The 13027-nt window shown below is 37.5% G+C and overlaps 6 protein-coding genes across 6 annotated transcripts; 4 read left to right on the top strand and 2 right to left on the bottom strand.

Moving 5' to 3' along the window:
* Positions 1–606: 606 nt before the first annotated feature.
* DPB4 (DNA polymerase epsilon noncatalytic subunit) lies at positions 607–1197 on the top strand (the record flags this gene model as incomplete). Its single annotated transcript, XM_071055215.1, has 1 exon — positions 607–1197. The coding sequence occupies one exon, from the start codon at positions 607–609 to the stop codon at positions 1195–1197; it is 591 nt and encodes a 196-aa protein (XP_070909908.1).
* A 636-nt stretch (positions 1198–1833) lies between these two features.
* On the top strand, positions 1834–4674 carry KIN1 (serine/threonine protein kinase KIN1; the record flags this gene model as incomplete). Its single annotated transcript, XM_071055214.1, has 1 exon — positions 1834–4674. The coding sequence occupies one exon, from the start codon at positions 1834–1836 to the stop codon at positions 4672–4674; it is 2841 nt and encodes a 946-aa protein (XP_070909907.1).
* A 367-nt stretch (positions 4675–5041) lies between these two features.
* On the bottom strand, positions 5042–6250 carry INO2 (Ino2p; the record flags this gene model as incomplete). The annotated part of the gene is made up of 1 exon (XM_071055213.1): positions 5042–6250. The coding sequence occupies one exon, from the start codon at positions 6248–6250 to the stop codon at positions 5042–5044; it is 1209 nt and encodes a 402-aa protein (XP_070909906.1).
* A 368-nt stretch (positions 6251–6618) lies between these two features.
* Positions 6619–7893, bottom strand: ECM18 (alpha/beta hydrolase family protein; the record flags this gene model as incomplete). Its single annotated transcript, XM_071055212.1, has 1 exon — positions 6619–7893. The coding sequence occupies one exon, from the start codon at positions 7891–7893 to the stop codon at positions 6619–6621; it is 1275 nt and encodes a 424-aa protein (XP_070909905.1).
* Positions 7894–8172: 279 nt separating this feature from the next.
* On the top strand, positions 8173–9156 carry SWF1 (palmitoyltransferase SWF1; the record flags this gene model as incomplete). The annotated part of the gene is made up of 1 exon (XM_071055211.1): positions 8173–9156. One exon carries the CDS (start codon positions 8173–8175, stop codon positions 9154–9156), a length of 984 nt encoding a protein of 327 aa, XP_070909904.1.
* A 338-nt stretch (positions 9157–9494) lies between these two features.
* On the top strand, positions 9495–12860 carry MTC5 (Mtc5p; the record flags this gene model as incomplete). Its single annotated transcript, XM_071055210.1, has 1 exon — positions 9495–12860. The coding sequence occupies one exon, from the start codon at positions 9495–9497 to the stop codon at positions 12858–12860; it is 3366 nt and encodes a 1121-aa protein (XP_070909903.1).
* Between the last annotated feature and the right edge of the window lie 167 nt (positions 12861–13027).

The raw sequence follows: 13027 nt of genomic DNA, 5'->3' as shown, positions 1-13027 counted from the left end.
TTTTTTTCACCAGTTTTTTCGATTATTTACATTTTTTTTTTCACAAGCACCATCTGTACGCCCTTTTCTAAGAACCCTAATCAAATTCAAAAACAATCAATTGACGTTACAGTGTCGATCGATCCTGGAGCCAATGCAAGTATAATGAATTGGCATCGAGTTAAGATATTTCTTATCAATTCCTCATTTGTGTGCACCCAAAAATGTAACAATATCATTGTTGCATAAATGTATACCCATTGCTGCATAGTATACTATAGCCATAATTGCTGTATGTCATAGTGTCATAATGGATAGTATATCTTAGATGTATGGTATATGTATATAATACTTTGATATTTGTACATGTAACTGATTTGTATTGTATTGTATTAACTTATACTGTATAGTAGTTGAAATAATGACACGAGAAACAATGCATTTACTTAGAAGATTCCGTAGGAATAAAGCCTTCCGGCGCGTTGCAGCTCAAAAATTTAAACACGACGAAGAGGATGGACAAAGTTTGATGATCACAACTCTATTTTAAAACGATTGTGGTTGACATGGATCTTATATGTGCGAAATAATAAGCAATAAGTAAGCACAACAATATAGAAGAGAGAGATGCCACCAAAAGGATGGAGGAAAGATGCACAAGGGAATTATCCTACCACATCGTACATGAAGGAGCAAGAGAAGGTGACCATGCAGGACCTGTTATTCCCTAGGAGTGTGATAGTGTCGTTAGCAAAAGAAGTACCAGAGATGCAACAGCAACAAGTACAGAATACGGGTGCCAATGGTAGTAGTAGTGGTAATGACAAGGAAGCAGAGAGGCCCAAGAAGTTAGTTATTACGAAAGACGCATCAACTGCTTTACAACATAGTGCTACGGTGTTTGTGAATCACTTGCTTATGTATGCCCGAGAGCTAGCGAAGGAGCAAGACCGCCGCAGCTGCAATGTTGACGATATACTGAACTCTCTTGAGCACATGGGCCACCCGGGGCTAAAGCCCCTGGTGGCCAACAGACTAGAGGACTACAAGGAAGCACTTGAGTGGAAAAAACAACTCAAGGCCCAGCTACAGATCCTCAACGGCGAGACATTCGACGACAGAGAGAACAACATCGGCACATACGACCACGACAACGAAACCGAGGACGAAGAAGAACCAGAAAAGAAACCCAAACTAGATACACCAGACCAGGACTAAATATAAAAAAAACAAAATAGAATATAGATGCTAGAGGATATATGTATAGATATATAATAAATAACTAAACGTGACGTCTCCGTATAGTAGTACACGGAGAAATACTTCAGGAGGGAAATTGAGAGGCGTTGTTTATTTTGCTGTTTTTTAAAATCGAGCCTACCTCAGAAACGCCCGTGCGTTTAACTAAAAAATGAAAAATAAAGGGTTTCCGTGTTATAAGAAAGGGTTCTGGGTTCTTGTGGGGCCCCTCAATTTTGGGATTGGGTTGTATATCTTATATTTTTAATTTGAAATGGATTAGAAATTTATAGATTAAAGATTTAGGATTTTGATATCTGAGATTAAGATTTAGAATTTGAAATTTGTATTTTGGATTTAGAATTTAGAATTTAGAATTTATTCATAAGCTACATCTAACAAAAGAAGAAAGAAAGAAAAACATCTACAAGGAAATAGGCAAAAAGTTATAGAAAAGAATACGAACAAGGGCCTTCTTATTATAGCCTCACTTGTTCGAACATCGACAAAAAAAGCTTTATATTATAAATTATTAAGATTTAGAAAGTGAAGAAAACAAAGGCTTAGGGTTGAAGCTAATAAAATAAAATATAAGGAAAAGACATACACAACTAAATGGAAGTTGCTAGGCAGGTAGATAGGAAGAGGGATATTGTGACTGATACTGTTAATACTGATAATTCGACGCCTAGGATGTTTAATGAGGTTGTAGGAGGGAGTAGAGAAAAAGAGAAGGAGAAGGAGAAGGAGAAGGAGAAGGAGAAGGATAAAGAGAATGAAAAGGAGAAACATAAGCAGCCTAGGCAGTTTCATAGGAAATCGTTGGGTGATTGGGATTTCTTAGAGACTGTTGGTGCTGGTTCTATGGGTAAAGTTAAGCTTGCTCGGAACAGGAAGAGTAATGAGGTTTGCGCTATAAAGATTGTACATAGAGCCACCAAGGCGTATCTGCACAAGGAACAGCAGTTGCCCCCACCCGTAGACGAGAATGAGCTCAAGGAGCGTAAGAAGAAGCTAGATAAAGAGATGTCTAGGGATAGGAGGACAGTGAGGGAGTCCTCTTTAGGACAAGTGTTATCTCACCCAAATGTGTGCAAGTTGTACGAGATGCAGACTCTTTCGAATCACTACTACATGTTTTTTGAGTACATCTCCGGTGGACAGCTGCTCGACTACATTATCCAACATGGGTCGCTAAAGGAAAGTCACGCTAGGAGGTTTGCCCGTGGTATACTAAGCGCACTGCAGTATCTACACGCCAATAACATAGTACATAGAGATCTAAAGATAGAAAACATCATGATCTCAAAGACAGGAGAAATAAAGTTGATTGATTTTGGTCTATCAAATATGTATGACCCTAGAAAAAGTTTGCAGACATTTTGTGGTTCTCTCTATTTCGCAGCACCAGAACTCTTAAAAGCACATCCTTATTTGGGGCCTGAAGTTGATATTTGGTCATTTGGTGTCGTTCTTTATGTTCTCGTATGTGGTAAAGTACCATTTGATGATGAAAATTCCAGCGCTTTACACGAGAAGATTAAAAAGGGTAAAGTCACATACCCACAATTTCTATCTATTGATGTCATATCATTGCTTTCTAAGATCCTTGTAGTGGAACCCCATAAGAGGGCTACATTACAACAGGTAGTAAATCACCAGTGGGTGTTGAAAGGATATGACTTCCCACCACAATCATATATTCCAAAAAGAACACCGCTAACTCCGGACAAGATCGAAATCGAAGTTTTAAGAGAAATGTATAGACTTGAATTTATTGAGAACATTGATGAGGCATATAGGAAGCTGTTGGATTTGATTTCTGAGCCTCAATATAAAATTTTATCTGAAGAATACTGGACAGAATGTAACAGATCTCTTTCCAGCTTTGCTACTTCAGAATATGAAGATGATGATTTCAAAGATCCAACAAAAGCATATAATCCTTTATTATCATTGTACTACTTAACAGCAGAAAAGCTAAGAAGAGACTCCAAAGAAAGTTCAAATAGCTGGTTAGGACTCAACAATGTGTCTTCAAGTCCTTTGAATAGCGGTATTGATCGTGAATATGTCATAACACAGAAGGAGACCAAAGAAAGAGCAGAGAATCGTGAACCTAGCCCTACAGAAGTTGTTCCCCCTGCGACACCACAAATGTCAACTCCTATTCAAAGTCAAGAAAAACAAAAGAGTATCACTGAAAGTAGGTCACCAAAAACTGGAAGCGCTGTAGTTGATAACTCAGCAAAACCTAATGTGAAAAAGATTGGTCATATAGATTCTACACCCAGTCCTAAATCTGCAACGGATGGTGAGAAATCTGCTTTTTCCAATATTTTTAGAAGATTTTCTCAACGCCATCAAAAGCCTTCTAATAACTCATTAAATACCCCTTCTAAGAAGACAGAGCGTACACATTCAAGAGCTGTTTCTGATTACATGAGTGCAGTTCCTCAAAATGTTAGACACGAACTTCAAAAACCTGTTGAAATTGTAGGTCATCATCTCCCCGCATTACCCGCCAACGCTGAATTAATTATCGAGCACAGCATAAAAAATAATGAGGAAAATGAGGTGCTCCCACCAGTTCCTCATATCAAAGGGAAGAAATTGCACCCAACAGCGAGGGCAAAATCTGTCGGTCATGCTCGTAGAGAGTCTCTCAATTATACACGTCCTGCTGTACCAACTAACATGGCTGGCATTGAAGAGGTTGTAGACACAGGGTTTTTAGAGATACCTAATGGTGATAGATCTAATGACAGTCAGGCATTTAAAATTTCCCATAACAACCCAGTGATAGAAGATTTATCAGATGACGCTATTTTAGAACAAGCGTCAAAGGCTCCACCGGGGAGTATGCCTTCTATTGACTTCCCACGTACTTTGTTTTTGAAGGGTTTCTTCTCTGTACAAACTACATCCTCTAAACCATTACCAATTGTTAGATATAAGATAATTTCTGTATTGAAGAAACATAACATCGAATTCGTCGAAGTTAAAGGAGGGTTTGTCTGCACTAAGACTCCTACAATGAGATTAATGAGTGCTAAAACTGCACCAGAAAAGGTAGAGTCTTTAAATAACGATACTGATGATATTGCATTAGACTGGTCATCTCAAAAATCTCCATTGAGTCTCAACGAGGGGAGGAATGTTATATCAGACCCCGAGGGAGACAATGACGAACCACATCTAACAATAGGACACTCTACTTCTTCATTGAATGCCTATGATGAAGCTGACATGCTACACAATCTAAAAGGTGATTATTTAGATAATTTTAACAATGCCAGATCTCAAATACAAGACCGTTCTCCCATCAAATTTGAGATACATATTGTTAAGGTTAGAATTGTTGGTCTAGCTGGTATTCACTTCAAAAAGCTATCTGGTAATACTTGGATGTATAAAGAACTTGCTACTCAGATTTTATCTGATCTGAAGTTATAATGGTTACCATTTGAACCGCTCAAATAAGCAATTAAAATAATGTAGATAAGGTGCGCAAAAGTATGTGGATCTATGTAGATACTGCTGGTCAGGTTCTACTTGGATAAAACAAACTTGTGAAATTCGTATTTTTAGTAACTATTGTTGCACAGTATTTTTAAATTAGTTTATAAGCTATCGTTATCCCATTTTTATAAATATTCATTGGATTTTCCCAAATTCTCTTCGTGCATCATGCATGTAGGTTTTATTAGCGTACCTATTTAACTCAGTGTCAAAAATTAACGCCAGAATTATAGTTTTAATTATGAATATTATTTAAGTATATTCTATATTGAAAGGAACAAATTTTAAGACTCGTAAATCTTCAAGTCTCTAACATGCTTTCTAATTGTTCGTTAGCTTTCATCAATTCTTGGATATCGTCCATAACACAGTTAAGAAGTTTATATTTCGGGACCCTCTTTTCAGCTTTCAATTCAGATGCATCAATAAGTTTGATCAAATCCTCAAATGCATTTTTCGACTGAGTTCTTCGTATTTTCTCAAGCTGCACATGCTTCCATTTTCGTACTTTAGCAAGATCTCCCTTAATATCTGCCGGTATATCGTCATCTGAAATCGTTATACCTGGAATTTCTACACTATTACAAGGGTAGCCTCTAACAGGTTTGAAAACTCTTTTTGGTCTATATTTTATCTCATAGTTATCGATTGTTGTACTTGGAGTTTCTGGAAGTGTGATGTTTTTAATTGGCTCATGCTCGACTTTGTTCATTAATAATTGTTCATGATCAGTCTCCTGCTTGCTTTCCTTTGTAATATCAGGCACTTGCAACTTTATGGGCTCTGCAGTTTTAGGTTCTTCTTTGTCATCGTTTAATGGGTTAGTGGAGATCAGATTATCGAGGAAACTCTCAATCGCATGTGACTCATATGTGCTTAGTAACTCCGCATTCCGAAAATGATCTTCAGAGATCATCTTGTGAACAAAATCATTCTTAGGAGCCATCTTCATGATATCTTGGTTCGTCATTATACCAGTCTGACTCATTCCCGGGGATCGTAAGAGAAAATGCGAACCACCATGTATATCTGGATACTCAAAGTTCGGGCTACTGACTTTCGAGGTATTATTTGGAAAATGCAGTAAATCGTGTCCCAGAGGCGTCATCTTGGCATCTATGCTTTTAGAGTTTGGAATATCGTCAAATGGGAACCGTGCCTGTGACTGTGACTCAGGTGAAAATCGAATATTATTAAATGCGTTGTAGTTATTATTATTATTATTATTATGAGCAATCCCATTAGGATACTGTTGTTGTAATGTCGGTGTCATACCCGTCGGTATCACAGTTAACAAATTCGGAGTGGTAGGGTTCGGCATAGGATTTGCAAACGTCGTCCCCGGTGTATGCATCTCCGGGTGTCGCAGCTCCTTGTAGGGACTTAACGGCCTATTATCCAACTCTTCAAGCATACCACTCAACATCTGATACGCTGTCTCAAAATCTATTTCATTCTCATGATCAAATAAATCCAGGACATCCTGTCCAGAGGGGTTATGTACCTGCATCCACCCTTCTTATTTATTATATCCTTACTTTTATTTTTTTTTTTTTTTTACTTTTATTACACTAGCCCTTATCTTGCTTTTCTCTTTTATATATTCAATTGAACAAGGCCTTATATTGCTATCAATGTCAATAACAAGAACCCTTTAATCCCAATTGTCCATGTGAAATTTTTTTTTTTAGCCAATTTTTTTTTTTTTTCATTCTTGGCTTTTGTCCACAAACAAAGAAACTATAAGTTCAATATTATTTTTTATATAATAGAATACCGAGTCAGCACAGAAAGCGGCGTACAAGCACATCTCATCACCCAAAATTGAATATTTTTCACATGGTAGGGCATAACACCATCGAAGCTCAGTCAAGCTCTTTAGCTCAGGAAGTCAGTTAGTGTTTTAGAGAAGTGATCTGGGTTGTCAAGGAAGATGTTGTGGCCGGCGTCTGGTATCTCGGCGTACTGGGCTGCTGGGACCGTCGATGCCATGATTCTTCCGGCATTCTTGTTCATCCAGTCGTACTGGCCGTACATCAGTAATAGTTTCTTGGTGTGTAAGTGGTGGAGGGAGTCTAGTATAGGGTCCTTTGCCAGGAGGGAGTTGTTGAACAGCTTTGTGAATATCTGCGCTGTTTGTGGAGGGAGCCCGCCTTTACCGTAGAAAGTCTCGAATGCATACTCTTTGTACTCTAGAGAAGGTACTCTCTGGTAGGCGGCTCTGATGTAGTTCCAGCAGAGTTTTGCTCCTAGTGGTCCTAGCCATCTGAGGGGTCTCAATTGTCTTTCGAACAAGAACTGGTTAAGCTTGAAACGGCGGTCGTAGTGTGGTGAGTTACAATTGTCGTAGTCCCGTTGGTAGATGGTGTTGCTGTAGAGGCCGTTATTGACGGAGTACAAGTTGCGTTCCATCCCGAGTGGGGAGACCAACGCGAGGCAATTGACACTGCGTGGGTACTTGACGGCGTATTTGAAGGAAAGGTAACCGCCAAAGGAGTGGCCCACCACATTGATACTGGGGAGCTTGTTATCTAGTCTCCATTGCTCTATTCTGTCGATGTAGTAGTCTTCCATCTTCTGGATTACATATTTATGGTGGTTTTCATCAATTGTATAAGACACTTTATACTTCCCGTCCTTGCCGACGTCTTGAACCTCTAAGGGCAGAGGTTCAGTTGTTCCAATATCGAGTTCTGGCGTGAAAGAGAGTCCGTTACCTGGGAGATCGATAGCATACACATCCCTAAAGGACCTGGTCAAATACTCAAATATTCTGAAGAATGAGGTACTGGTCGCTGCGTAGCCATGTACTAGGAGTGTTGGTGTAGTAACCTCAGTAGCGTTCAGATTTTGGTAATGCCACTGGTTTATCTCATTAAATAACATCTTATTGCTCTTTGTTCCAGTGGTGAGATTATTAGTGTCCATAAGCTTATTCTGTAACATCTTTAACCTGTGTATCGTCTGGTCTTTGCTCTGGAAAAGATGTGTCGCCCAGAGTTTCCAACCAGACTTGATAGTAGGATCATCGACACCATCAGCAACAGGGTTAAGTATACGTGATAACACTCTTGCCTCGATGTTAGTCTTCTGAGCATCCCGTAACAAACCTATCGTCCCGAAGCTCCTTCTAAAGGCTATGGTTTTGAACATGGTAAATTGATAAAATAGTCAAAGTTTTAACAATTCTGCTTAATATTGTCGGAATACACCTGTCTTATATCAGCTTTCAAATCACATATGCCAAGGGAACAGCCTGTTTTGAATGGATATTTCGGGCCCTTTTCAGGACTCGGTTATAGCTTGATCCATCCAATTATATAATGTAGGTTGAAAGAACTGACAGATTTGTTACAAAAAAGCATTGGAACAGAATACTACAGGCTACAAATTTAATAAACTTACTGTCCAAGTGAAATAGTTAAAAGGATTATGGTGTTGCTGGCTGCAGTACTTGCATTGGTAGTAATTCAAATTGTTTTACTGTTACTATCTCCCCAGTTTAGGGATACGAAGCCTTTTGACTGGTACTACTACAAGGTATATAGACCTGTGATCTTAGACAATACACGGTACAGATATAAATTTTACTTAGTTCCTGGTTTTTACCTCGCGGTATACCTCTATATGGCTCATACTTTCTATGCAAAGGCACTATATTTCATTGAACACAGATTATACACAGTTGAGAAATATATAATAATACCGATATTACTAATTCTTCCATTAACATTTCTGGTTTTATCCATAGCAGTTAAACCGGAGACCATAGAGAACAGACGGCCGGATTCTGCTGATAAATATGCATATGATCACTTGATATATTACCCAAATCATGAATGTCGAACTTGCAAGCAGGAAAAACCTGCCAGGTCTAAGCATTGTTCCGTATGTGACACCTGTATATTGTTAGCCGATCACCACTGTGTCTGGATTAATAACTGTGTAGGTATGGGAAACTACTTCTACTTCTTTTCCTTCCTGGTCTCTAACATAGTATTGCTCGGATATGCTTTCTCGAGATTGTTATACATTGAGTTTACAAAACATGAAGAGGAGCGGATTGAGCCCCTTCTGATATTAACCATCCTATGTGGCTCATTTTTGATGGTACTGGGTATATTTTGTCATTATGTATTCAAGATGGTTAAAGAAGGAATGACTACCAATGAGAAGGACAAATGGTTTACTATTCATGAGTATATGAGGAACGGTGACCTTCTGAAGGATAATAACGGTAGATACTACCTCGCAATTGAGAATAATGAAGGTGTACGGGAAATTTACAGCACCGATGCATACGATTCAACTGTATATACTTTATCTGGCTATACCACGATCACATCTGCTGCAGAGATTGTTAACATATATGATAAAGGAAACTTTGTAAGTAACTTAAAGGACTTTATAGAGTAGAACATATTAAAGGTCATCATAACCAATATAAAATATATAAACTTCAACTTAATATGATAATGTCTCTGTGAATTCATCAATATTTTGATTTACGAAATATAATCAGGGCATCGCTAATCTGATAAAGACCAAAAAAAAATAATTGTGTTACTAAGAGGTTTTTCAATAGGACTGGAACAACAGATTATTACTTCAATGGGAGAATAGGCTTGGTATTTGCTTTATTCTGTGTAATATCCAGATCCAGCAGTGAATTCTTCGAGTTGAAAATAAAATAATCTGGTTCAATAAATACATTGAGAATATTTTAATTGGTTTTCAATAAAACCAGGCAGCTGATGGTAATATTTGATAAATATGAGTCTGGTGACTCATCTACATTTGGAAAATCACTGTCACTCCGAGTAGATGGTGGATTCAATGCTGTATCTATAAATCCTTCTGGTAGAGATGTAGTATTGGCTGGTAGAAGAGGTTTGTATATCATTGATTTGGACGATCCATTCTCACCTCCAAGGTTACTACACCATTCTACGCCATGGCAAGTAGCAGATGTTCAATGGTCGCCTCACCCTGCAAAGCCCTATTGGGTTGTTTCTACTTCGAACCAAAAGGCCCTTATTTGGAACTTAATGAAGAATTCTAATGATGCGATAGAACATGTACTCCACGGTCACTCAAGGGCAATTACTGACATAAATTTTAACTTTCAACACCCTGATATTTTGGCTACATGTTCAGTAGACACATATGTACATGCATGGGATTTACGGAGTGCTTCAAAGCCATTTTACACAACAAGTGCTTGGAGATCAGGAGCCTCCCAAGTTAAGTGGAATCATCACGACGCTAATATCATGGCATCATCACACGGTAATGAGTTATATGTTTGGGATATAAGGAAGGGTTCCGAACCTCTACGAAAGCTTGAAGCCATAGGAAGCTTAAACAATATAGATTTTAACCGCTTCAATAAATCCGAAATAATGTCCAGTGGAAATGATGGTACAGTTAATATATGGGATTATTCAAAAGCTGTTGGGGATGAATGTAAGCGTACAATATCCACTGACTTTCCTATATGGAGAAGTAGGTATCTACCGTTTGGAAATGGATTTTGTGTGATGCCGATGGTAGATGGCTATAATTCTATATATATGATGAATTTATCTCCCAACGAAGAGGATACCCCACAAAAGTCAAAACTTCAACCAATTTATGCTTTTAAAGGACATTCTGATAGAGTTATAGATTTTTTATGGCGTTCTAGATATACAGAAGAATATGGACGAGAATTTCAGATGGTAACATGGTCAGTTGATGGAGATTTGAGATTGTGGCCTGTTGCTGACTCGGTTTATGAAAAACTAGAATATAATAGAAGAGAGAAGAAAGAGAACGTCTATGGTAGTTATGAATATAAATCGTATAATAATATCTCTGTCATAAATGATGACCAACCAAAAAATAACTTCATCAGAAGGAAAGAAACATTTGTCTCAACATCCGGAGTTCAAAGCACCAACAATATGAGCCACTTAGCTTGGTTATCTGGTATAAGGATGAATCAAAACAGTCCTAATGAAGATCTATTTGTTGCAAGAAAACTACAAAACTTAGGTGAAGAAGTTAGCGCTGTTGGACACAAATTTCCTCGAGTTATATTTGAGAAGATTTTAGTATCAAATCGTGAAATCACCATAACTCTGAATGGGCCGTGGTCAGAAAATGATCCGGAGGCTTATATTTTCATTAGGATTTCGATTTACTTTCCGATCGATTACCCTAGCCCTGGTAATCCACCTAAGTTTGTTATTGAGGAGAACCCAAACCTAAAAACAGATATTGAGAAAAAATTACTTAATGGGTTAGTGAACATTTCAGAGACATACGCGAATAAGAGTTTATTTTGTCTCGAACCTTGTATACGGTATGCATTAGGAGAAGAAATTAATTTAGAGGAAATTGACCATGACGATGAGCCGCTATTAAATTTTGATATTGCTGATCAAATTGATTTGGGAGAATTTTCATCTGTTGAAAATTCTGATATGGGATCTGGTTTTCTGGATGAAAGTTCAACCGATACAGATACTGATTTATATGTTGACGAAATTGATCCTTTGGCTGGTCCAAACGATCTTATGACTAAGAATAAAAACTTTGATAGCACACCTGTACCTAATGAGTGTGGTGCTATCTGGACTTCATCTGGTCAGCTATTGTGTTTTTTTGCTTCTGAAGGCAAACATGAGAAAAAGCAGCAAAACTTAATGAAATTCATGCAACGTGATATTATTAGAGGTCGTCAGAACTTTAACACTAACAAAAAAGTAAATAAGTCGAAGGTGACCACAGGCAAACTATCAAAGCAAAACACATTAGATAGCTCATCTTTGAGAGAAGTTGATACTGATAAAAAGGAAAATGGAAATACAGACGGTGATAGTGATGATTCTTTTGATAGCTTTGAAAACGATTGGGATGATATCCTAAGAAATGATATTGTCGTAAGAAATAAATTTCCCGTGCTACAAAATACATTTCCCAAGGCCTTTAGCTCTATGCATTCTGAATCCGCTAAAACAATGGAATCAGGAAAAAGACATAAAAATTATATTATACTGAAAGATTTCAATGATCTGATTCCTGATAAGCGTGAATTGGCTTTAGAATACCATGTGATGGATCTCCCTGCTGATGAACTCGCAAAGAAAAACGCATTGGTAGCAGAAAAATATGGCTTTGAAGAAATTACTCACTGCTGGCAGATACTTTCAGATTTCCTCATGGTACAAGATAATGATGATCCATATAGCTTTATATGGGATAACAACCCTATGTCAATCAGATGGTTTCTAAAACAAACCATTCAATATTTTGAGAAACAGAAAAATGTTCAAATGCTTGCAATGATTTATTGTGTGCTTTGTATAAAAAAGACACATATTGCTAAAAATGTTGAAGTGCCTAGAAACCCTGAAGAAAAAGGTCACGCTATTGGTATTATCTCTTTTGAGGAAGTCCAAAATAATTCACAGTCTAATGGTAATACCTCACGGTCAGTACATAGCGCTGTAATGACCTCACACTCTTATGAAAGGGGGAAAAATTCTAAATATCATTCACCTGACACATCATCTGTAAGTTCGGGAGATTATTTTGGTCATAGGCACACATGGGATGCTCATAGGGCAATGAGTTCCAAATCTCCATTATCTGGCAAACAAACGCCTTTTGCTAATACTGAAAATGCAATTGCATCCAGTACACTTCCTGAGATTACCTTAGAGCTTTTGGATGATGATGTTTTGAATGCTGTTGAAGACCCGGAATATCAATTTTTTGATGAATTTGATGAGAAGAAACTAAAGAATTATGTTTTGCAATATTCGTCTTTATTATACCAGTGGAATTTACCCATTGAAAGGGTGAATATACTGAAAGCAAGCACAATTGATAAGAAAGAGGAAAATTTCTTCACAAACTTCACTGAAGGGATTGGGATGCAATGGGTTGCAAATGAAAATTCTGCTACGAACACATGTGTATATTGTAGACTAAAAGCTCAACGAAGTGTATTTATTTGTGGTAACTGCCAACATATAATACATTTATCTTGTGCTAAAGAATGGTGGAATGTAGCATCAGAATGTGCTAGTGGTTGTGGCTGTAACTGTCCTAATATGTTTGATGTAAGCTAGTGGGTATTTTACGTTAGCTAGTAATTCAAATAGAAGTATGTAATTCATAGCAGTACTTTAAGAAAATTGTTATGGGAAAAGAAATAACAAAAAAGGTCATACAGTTTTTATTTAATTTTATTTGAGAAATTGTACAAATACATAGGTTGCTAATTTTTGAACTAAAA

The sequence above is a fragment of the Nakaseomyces bracarensis genome, assembly GCF_045282275.1.
Source record: "Nakaseomyces bracarensis strain CBM3 chromosome Unknown Scaff13_0, whole genome shotgun sequence".
In the NCBI taxonomy this organism is placed as follows: Eukaryota; Fungi; Ascomycota; class Saccharomycetes; order Saccharomycetales; family Saccharomycetaceae; genus Nakaseomyces; species Nakaseomyces bracarensis.
Note: the sequence above shows the minus strand (reverse complement) of the source record. Positions and strands in the feature narration are given on the sequence as shown.